At 59.7% G+C, this 9438-nt stretch overlaps 3 protein-coding genes across 3 annotated transcripts in view; all 3 read left to right on the plus strand.

Annotated features, from left to right (window-relative positions):
* Window positions 1-2376: 2376 nt before the first annotated feature.
* On the plus strand, window positions 2377-2872 carry GGTG_12346 (hypothetical protein; the record flags this gene model as incomplete). Its single annotated transcript, XM_009230243.1, has 1 exon — window positions 2377-2872. The coding sequence occupies exon 1, from the start codon at window positions 2492-2494 to the stop codon at window positions 2870-2872; it is 381 nt and encodes a 126-aa protein (XP_009228507.1). The 5' UTR covers window positions 2377-2491.
* A 1519-nt stretch (window positions 2873-4391) lies between these two features.
* Window positions 4392-5824, plus strand: GGTG_12347 (hypothetical protein; the record flags this gene model as incomplete). Its single annotated transcript, XM_009230244.1, has 3 exons — window positions 4392-4827; window positions 5105-5687; window positions 5755-5824. 3 exons carry the CDS (start codon window positions 4392-4394, stop codon window positions 5822-5824), a joined length of 1089 nt encoding a protein of 362 aa, XP_009228508.1.
* A 1483-nt stretch (window positions 5825-7307) lies between these two features.
* The window catches only part of GGTG_12348 (hypothetical protein), a gene marked incomplete at both ends in the record, with an annotated part of 2576 nt that continues 445 nt past the window's right edge, over window positions 7308-9438 (plus strand). Inside the window, one exon of the mRNA XM_009230245.1 lies at window positions 7308-9418. Coding sequence (XP_009228509.1) covers window positions 7308-9418 — 2111 coding nt within the window. The remainder of the gene's footprint in view (window positions 9419-9438) is intronic.

Raw genomic sequence — 9438 nt, forward strand, 5'->3', positions numbered from 1 at the left:
TGTTGAAAAAGAAATGTAGGCTAGGCCTTATTTGGTAGGGGCTGAACATGGGGTGCTCTTGGCGCTACCTCGAAAATGGCGATTTTTTTCGCCTCCTATCTCCTTAAAGGATTTGGCGCGTGTATGGCGGTAAATAGTTCTCGGGTGCGTACATGAGTCCAACGTGGTACGAGAGGCAAATTTATCGATGCATGAAAGCAACGGGCTTATCATGGAGAAGGGAGGGAGGGGGGTGGTGTGAAGGGCTGTACAACTCCAGCCAAGGCCCTACGGGATACATACGTGGGCGCAGGACCAACAAGCCCAGACAGAGGGCACGTAGGACAGGCCGCTACATGCAGCATCGGCTCACCGATGCCCCAATTGTCTTGGTACTAGGCCGTGACTTGCACAACCCCTCTCCCCCCCCCCTGTGCTCCCTCCCTCGGCTCCATGTCACTGACCAAAGCTGGCACTGACCAGAGCTGGCGCTGGCCGGTGATGAGGCTGTCCCGAAGGGGAGGGAGACGGGGCCCATGAGCTCAAAGCCGGTGAGGAAGGACCTCCGTTTTTTTTGCCAATATGTTGCATGCATGGCCGTATCGGCAGGGAGACGAAAGAGGAGTAAACCCGGCAAAAGAGAGCCGCTGCAGGCAGGGTAGGGGGGAATGAATGGGCCACAGACGCAAGGCACTCACGCAACGCAAAGCGGCGCTCGCATGATGGGCTGGGCTGCAACTTTGACAGGGAGAGCGGGAAGTCTGGGGCTGGGGGGATGAGATTTGATGTGTCCGTTTTTTCCAATCTGGTTTTTTTTTTTCGTCTCTCTTTTTATGCCTCAACCGTGCGGCCGGTTTGGAGATGGTAGCATGTTTAGTGCGTGCGTGGTGGGAGAATGCAATGGCCCAAAATGCCAAGTGCCCTCGAAAAGGCCAACCCCCGGCTGTGGCTTGGTGACTGCATGTTACGATGGACCTGAAATCGTGTCTGTAGCACGGAAGTAGCCATGAGCAGCCATGCAGGCCCCTTTTGTTCGGGCCCTGTTTGGGTGGCAGCAGCACCTGGCAGTCAGGTCGATCTCGGGGGTCGCGATGCAAGGGCGAATCGAGGCCTAAAAGAACGTGTTTGCTTGGTGTTTGCCTGCTCTGGGCCGGTTTCATTGCTTTTTTTTGTTGATCTGATTTGCTTTTTTTGGGCTGATTCTGCCCCATTTTTCTTACTTACTTTGTTACGGCAGGTACTTGGCTCAGAAACGCGGACCTAAAGTCCCAACTACTTTTTGCGCCAAAGGACTGCGTTTTTAGTTGGAGGGCGAGGCAAGGTACACTTGTGTAGCAAATGTAACTGTTAGAAATATATTAGAGGACCCAAGGAAAATTAGCCAAAAGGACACGAGAAAAAAAAGATCAAGAGCACCTCCTCACCTCGGTCCATCACACCCGACATCAAAAAGCACGGTCCTGGGCGCACGGCATTTAGCGAAGTCTGCTGCACAGGGTCTCCGCCCATCGTGCACCCAGAGCTCCACCTTACAGCTGCCGCTAGGTGCGCACCAGCCAACCTCGGCAAGCTAGGGTATAATGCCTTGAGGGTATTTTACCACCTCAAGCGACAATACCAGGCTGCCAGGCCGTGGGTTGATGGGGCGCGATATGAGGCGCGAAGATCAGACGAAGGCTCAAGCGCTAGATATCGAGGTCTTGGGTGGTCGCCCGCCCGGCCGCCCGCTCCCACGGCATGGCACCACGGCACTCAACTCATGGCAGCCCCAACCAGCGCCTGGTGTGGTGTGTGGGGACCGACCCGTGTCTCCATTTTGGCGGGGGCCTGTCTGGCCGTGCCCGCCTGCCTGCCTCTCAATCGAACTCGCTGTGGGGGATGTCTAGACGAGGCGGGGCTCGGTGTGGCCCACCGACAGAGCGCTGAGTGGTGGGCTGCAGGTTGCGATTTCCGTTTTTGGGACAGTCGACCTCAAATGCCACCTCGGGGTGGTCACAGGCCCACTACCAGATTTGATTTCTTCATTTTTTCAAATTCTTTTCTTTTTTTCTGCACCCCCGCGTGCGGTGGTTTCGCATCGCTTCCTCTCCCCATTTCCCACCCTAGCGCGTTCCCAACTCCTGTTCCTGTCGGTTCCTGCGCCTAAAACAGCGCCGCCGCCAGAGAAGAGTTAAAAAGCGATGATCGCAATGCCGCGCCCGCGCGCCCCGTCAGGAAATCAAACCCCCGGGCATGCACACGTGCACACCCAGCAGCACCCCACCGCAGACCGGTCTCCAGTCTCCGCCCGGCTGGAGCTGGTCGGGTTGGGCATCTATGCGAGAGCTGTCTGACCGGTGTAAGCGCTGTTTCTTGACTCGCTTGCTCCTGTGTTTGTCCATCCGTTGGACCGGACGGTAGCCTGCCGTTGAGGTTGTGGGCGAGCCTGTGGTGGTGTCTGGCCTTGTCTCCTGCTATCTCACTCTGCTCCCGGCCCGACCAGGAGACAACGCCAGCCCACGGCCACGCACGCATGCGCGGCGGCGGCGGCGGCGGCGGCGGCAGCGGCAGGAGCAGTACCTACCTAGCCACACCCCCTCCCTCCCTCCCTCCATCTTGGGTGGCCGTGGGTGCCATCATCATCACCACCCGCCGCCCAGTCTGCCGTCGACCTTCCTCTGACCCGTCTGACTGGCCCCTGGCCGCCCTGTCCGTTTTGCTTTTACACTCACGAACCGACTCGCTGGCCCGGAGGCCTGCTGCTGTCCTGCTGTCCTGCCCTGCTCTGCTGCACGCACTGCGGCACGGTACGAATACGGCACACCAGCTGCCCGGCCAGCGCGACCTCCCGCCCTCAGCTGCCGCATCCCGGGCGCTAAAGCCTGTTTCTTGTGTTTCTTCTCCGCCCACGTAGCCAGGCCAACTGCGGCGGTGGTAGCTAGCAGTACCATTAATACCAGGGCGGAAAAACACGCCAGCCCAGGAACAGTACCGCCACCACCTAACGGTCCGCTGGATCTTGCATTTCTTTTTCTTTTTGCCCCCATGCTACTTTTAGTCTTTTTCTTTTTCATTCTTTTTCCTTTTTCTTTTTTCCCTCTGCCCTTCTGGCGTCCTTCCTGGCCGTCTTCCAGGTACTGAGTGGGTACATCGGGGGAAATGAAGTCATCTCGCCTCCGTTACTCCCCGCAAACCTGGGTCTCGACCTGGTGCTTCCTTGGGGAAACGGCACACGTCTAGGTATTGCGAATCCCGTGAACCATGGGCCGGACGGAGCTAAGAGACCGCCAGTTTCCCGGGTAGGGAGGCGTGTACCTCCCTAGTACAGCACAGCACTGCCGGATGCCTGCCTCGCATCTCAATTTTTTGTGCTCGTGCTTGGGCAAACATGGTGCCGCTGTGCTAGCACGCCCACCAGGCCGGCGGAGCCTTTTGATAAATTGATAACCCCGGCCGCGCCTCGACCAAGACTAGAGGACGCCGGCACTACTACCCTGACGACCAGGGCTTCCAAACCTTCTTTTTGCCTATCTTGCCTGTCTAACCACCTGGACACGCCGTGGCACTGTACCAAGCACTGCGCTTTGCCTGTATCTGCACATCCCCCCGAGGCGGCTTTTTCTGACTGCGTCACTCTGACCTGTGGCGGCTTCGCACACGGACGTCATCCTATAACAGGGCGGTGCCGCCAACCCTAGTCGCCCGTCCAGACCCTCAACGATCTTCAAGCCCGGTCCGACCCTGCAAGACCGGATCGACAGGGTTCACACGCCTGCCGTCCCGCCTGCCACAACAGCCTCAAAAAAAACCCAAAAAAAACGAAGGACTGAAAATCAAATAAGCAAAAGAGGAAAAAAGCCACCAGGCAAGGGCGGAGAGGGATAAAAAAAGAAAACAAGGCGGACCGAAAGAGGGAAGACACAAAAACTTACAGCTAGCAAGGGCAGCAGAAAGGTGGGCCCACAGGAGCTGCTTTGCCGAGCTTCTGGCTTGAATTTCCTGGTTCTAGAAAAAGACGGAGCAGGCCCAGAACCAAGCCAGCTTGACCGACCCAGAGACCCGGCTCCCACACCGTTTCTCCCACCACCCAGCCACCACCCAGTACCTAGCACTGGTCTCTTAGGCTCCACAAGCGCTCCTCCCACACCAGGGCCGCCAGTTGCAAAACTCTCCCCAGGACTCCGGATCCGATAGCTCGCATGTGTCTCCCCAACCTGCTGCCTTCGAGGAAGAACACGACCGACATCGCGCCCGATTTACAACCTCACCTGCACCCGAGGCCAGTCACATCGAACACGCGCGGCAGTTTACGGGCAGGGACAGCCCCCGGGGCAGCGGGGGAGGAGGAACGCGCACAAGCAACCACCAAGAAGGGCAAAAAAGCAAGGTTCTTCCCACCCTCCTGGTGGAACGCCACATCCCGCCGCCGAGCCATGTCCGCCACGCAGGCTGCGATAACAGACACCACCACCGCCACCACCACCACGGCCGCTGGCGGCGCCGGCCACCGGAAGACGGCATGGCAGCCACTGCACCCTGACGTCCGCCCGAGGCTCGACCCGCAGTACGTCAAGCTTCACGACGAGGAGCTGCAGTACTTTTTCCCCGATCATGAGAGGCAGTGGGACCCGGCCATCCGCCAAGGCTCGCCCAACACGCCGCTCGGCCTAGGCCCCGTGGCCGTCGGGGCCGTCGAGACGTTCGACCTGGGCCTGTTCCAAATCCGCGCATTCACGCCTAGCACCCAGGGCCCGTCCGACTCGCCCCGCCCGGGCGCGGGGTGGCCGCTTTTTGTTTGGTTCCACGGCGGCGGCTTCGCCTTGGGCGACCTCGGCAGCGACTTGGACATTATTACTCGCATCTGCCAAGGTAAGACCTTGCCCCTTGTCTTGTTTGCCCTGCGTGCTATCATTTTTTTCATCCCTCTCTATTTCTTCTCGCCTTCTGCAGTCGATTCCGTTTTCGTCCTCATGCAGGTGCCTCTACATCCGCGCACCATCACGTGTTGGACTAGGGTCGTCGATCATGCCATGTTGGGAAACTTGCAACAGCCAATTCCGTTTCTGTTATTGAAGCCTCTCGGATTTTTTTTTTTCGTATTGCTTATGGCTGCTTGCGGTCGCTGACAAGAATGGTCACAATTTAGAATCACAATGTGTTGTGGCTAGTATTGGCTACCGCTTAGCACCAGAGCACAAGTACCCCGCATCCATCGAGGACAGCGTCGCCGCGCTACGCTGGCTACTCTCGCCCGAAGACGGAGTCGCGAAGCTGGGCCTCGACCGAACACGCTTCGCACTGGGTGGTGCCTCGGCAGGTGCCCTCCTTGCCGTCTCGGCGGCCCTCCACTGCGCCCAGGACGCCGACCCGGACGTTCGCCCGTCGCTGCAGGTGCTGATCGTGCCCGTGGTCGATAATACGGCCCAGCCTAACGGCGAGCGCTGGTCCGTCAACGGGCCCACGGCCCCGGGCCTCACCCCGACCCGCATGCTCTGGTACCGCAACATGTGGCTCAACTCGCCCGCCGACGCGCTCAACTGGGACGCCAGCGTCGACCGCGCCCCGCCCGAGCTTATCGCCCGCCTGCCGCCGTCCTTTGTCGCCATTGCCGACCAGGACCTGCTCGCGCCCGAGGGCGAGCAGTTTGCGGACCTCATGGCCGCCGCCGGCGTCCCGGTCGAGAAGAAGATCTACAAGGGCTGCACGCACGCCCTGCTAGCATATTCCGGGTATGTGGAAAACGTCTGGTCGCATCCCTCCGGGCCCGACCGAATCGCTAACAATGTGGCAATGCAGAAAGATGGACAAGTCGAAGGAGCTGCTTTATGACTGCGTGCATCGTATCAGAGACGCGCTTCATCCCTGAACCTCGACCAAACACTTGACCTCGACACTCGCTTGTTCTACCAACATTTCTCTATGTTAGCTATACTGTCGTTCCTTTACCAAAAGTTTCTCCTTTTCTCCCCAAGTTCTGCCACACATACCGGGTTTTGGGTTACATAGATGGCGATTTTATCCTTGCAACCTTTTGGGGGTTGGTCAAGGTGGGCATGGGACGGCGCAGCGCCTAGGCAGCTCGTTTTTCAAACACTCTCTTCTTTGTCATTTTCTTTTTGGTGTCGGCTGGCGTTGGTCTTCAAGGGCCGTGGCTTGAGCCTTCTGGGAAGACGACACGCACGCCTGATTTGATTTTGGGATCAAGGGCGATGGACGGGCGGCTTTTGTTCACTGGTTTTGTCCGTTCGTTTTTTTTTCTCGACATACGTCCAAAGTTTCTGGAATTGACGAAAATATTGTATATGCCTGCTTTTTTCGCTTCTCTGTCGAAATTTCAGCGGGGGCTTGTTGTGGAAAGGAGTGCGTAAGTGGTTGATGCGGTGCAGTTTAACTAATGTTGTAAATCTGTTGTAGGAGTGTAAATAGCTGTCGTTCGCTTCTGGAGAGCGGTTTGGAGATATAAATGTAATTAGTAACGCACTTATTAAAGGAAAAAACGCCTGTGAGCAGGACATCTGGCATGCCATGTCTTGCGATTCTCAAATCAGTCGGTTAGGCTGTTCAGATTTCCTTTACTTCTAACGCATTTTTGTGTTTGAGAATACTAACGCTTTGCAACCAGATGGAGGAGGCGGGCCAATACACATGTGGCTTTTATTTTTAATTTAAACGTTCGTTTTTATTAGCTTCATTTTTAATTTAAACCATTTAACTTTTCGGAACATTTTCGCCAAAAACACCAACAAAGTCGAAGAACCGTCAGTGCCGAACTGGCGTTGAATGAAACAGAAAATACGGTGAAATCGTTAGAAGAAGTAAAAAGTAACGTGAAACTGAGTAATGTTAAGGCGCGGCAGCTGGCCGCCTTTTGCTTCATACATCCATTGGGTAGGGGATAAGTGGTGATGGTAGACCCGCCGGGGCGCGGGACTACCCGTGCCTTTGTTCGAATGGTTGGTCTCGACAGGTTGTTGACTTCATTGTTCCCTACGGCAATACCGGGCATACCTTGCAACAATGGGCTTGTCGGTGATAGCCGAGCCTTCTTCGAGCATATTCAGAAGAGTAGATAGCCTCTCAGGTAGCATAGCTGAGCGCTTTGTTGAGGGTCTCGCTCGAGGTCTATATAACATCTAGTCTCTCCTCCTCGGTATCCGGATTGGAAAATGGGAACACAACTCATACCACTCACCGCACTCTTGAGCATATCCAACTAGGGATCTTCTCTCAGACTCCTAGCAAAGTGCTCGACTGCTCGACCGCATCGGCTCGCCCACCTCGACGGCAAGTCGTTTGCCAACTCAACCCGCGATACTGACGAACAGGCCCGCCCTACCAAAACCAACACGATGGCGGAGAACAACGCGAACAACGGCAACGCACCCCCGAACCTCAACCACGGGGCGGACGACTTCAACCTGGGAGGTATCGGGGATTTCAATCTCGAAAACGCAGGTGATTTTAACTTCGAGTTCGGCGACCTGGTTGACTTGAACGCCGGCATGCCGGCCTTGGGCCCCGGCGCCGCTCAGCAGGGGCCTGCGCCCGACGCGCCGGTGGGTGTGAACCCGCGCGACGTCTTGAACCCTCCCCAGCAGGGCGATGCCGCTGCCCCGGTGCAGCCGCAGCAGGCTCAACAGGACGTGCCCATGCCCCCACAGCAGCCGCTGCCGGGAGCCGATGCGGGGGACTTTTTCAACCTCGCCCAGCGGGGATTCCTCACGCCGCAGCAACAGCAGCGGCAACTCGCTGACCCGAGGATCTTTGAGCCCTTTGGCGGCCAGATGCAGTTCCCGCAGCAGAACTTGGCCGGCGCCGCGCAGGCCGCGAACCCGGCCCCGGCCGGGCCCTCCGGCAGCATGCAGGACATGATCCGGCAGGAGATACGCGAGCAGGTCAGGAGCCAGGTGCAGCAAGAGCTCATGGGCATGGGGGCCGCAGCAGGCAGTCCGTTTGGAACACCGCCCGCCAACCAGTTCCCGCACATGGGCTGGCGCGACCGGGTCCTCAGCCACACGGCCTCGTCCTCGGCCTCGGCCGGGCTGCAGTCGGGGAACGCGTCGCCAAGCCCGATGGGGGGCGCCTTCCCGGGCGCGGGGCCGGCCTTCGGCCTAGGGACGCCACACGCCCAGGCCTTTGCGAACATGGGGCCGCAGATGCCGCTGCTCAACGGCGCCGGGGGTTTCCCAAACCCGCTGCCGTTCCACCAGCCTTTCCTCCTGCCGTTCCAGGGCCCCGCCGACTTTGGGCAGAGCCTTAACGCCGGCGGCTTCTTTGGCAATCCCGCGGCCCCGCTGGGCAACAACAATATGATCCCGCCACGGCTCAGCGCGCTGGGCAACGTGCTTCCGGCCGACGCCGGCCCCGGGCCGGCCGCCCAGCCAGAGCAGGATGAGCCACAGGGCCAACAGGACGAGCCACAGCGCCAGCAGGAAGACGCCATGCAGTTTGTTGTGTTTGACCCCACCCTCGCCGGCCAGCAGGAGGACGCGGCGTTTGCCGCCTTCGTTGCTGCGGCCGAGAACGAGCCGACCCCTGAGAAGCAGGGGGCCTTCGACGGCGGGGTCGTTGCTGAGATGGACGAGTTCCAGCCGGATTATGACTTGTTTGGCAGCGGCGATGAGGATGAAGATAATGACTTGTTTGGCGGCGGCGACGGCGACGGCGACGCGGACGCAGACGGCGACGACGACGCAGACGCCGACGCCCAAGGTAACAACGACTTGGAGCCCCAGAATGCCGGCCCGGCCAATCGGGAGGAGCAGCAACAGAGTGAGCCTGACACGTCTGAGGAGGAGGACCAATCGCCGGAGCCCTTGCTGCGCCGCAGCATGCGGGCCAGAAAGCGGAGCTGCCGGGCGCCACCGACCACGCCGTCGACCGACAACGACTCCATGGACCTCGACGAGCCCGAGCCCGAGGCCAGCGGCTCGGCCGAGGCCGCCGGCGACGACGGCGACCCCGAAACGGACGAGGAAGACCGGGTCTGCCGAAAGGAGCAGGCCAGTAAGATCAAGGTCGGCCCCCTCCCCGGGGCCGACGTGCGGACCTACGTCGGGCGGGTCGAGGCCGGCGACTGCGCCGACTGCGGCGACGGCCTGCTGGGAAACTACACCTTCTTCGGCCTCTGCGCGCCGTGCCACGGCAAGAGGCGGGCGGAGCGCACCAAGCGCGAATCGCTCTCGCGCAAGGGCGCCATCGGCGGCGCCGAGAGGTACTGGCGCCGGGCGCCGGCGCCGCGGCGCCGCACCGTCGACATGGACACGTACGTGGCGCGGGTCGAGGTCGGGCGCTGCGTCGACTGCGACGCGGGCGAGGGCCTGGCGCTCTCGGGCATCTGCCTCACCTGCCGCCGCCGCCGGCAGACCAGCAACAAGCGTGCCCTCAAGGCGGCCAAGGACGCGGCGCTGAGGGAGGAGCGCGGCAGCGGCAAGCGGTGCCCCGCGCCCTCGGCCCCCAGGCGCCAGCGCTGGGGCCGCC

The sequence above is a fragment of the Gaeumannomyces tritici genome, assembly GCF_000145635.1.
Source record: "Gaeumannomyces tritici R3-111a-1 unplaced genomic scaffold supercont2.8, whole genome shotgun sequence".
Lineage (NCBI taxonomy): Eukaryota > Fungi > Ascomycota > Sordariomycetes > Magnaporthales > Magnaporthaceae > Gaeumannomyces > Gaeumannomyces tritici.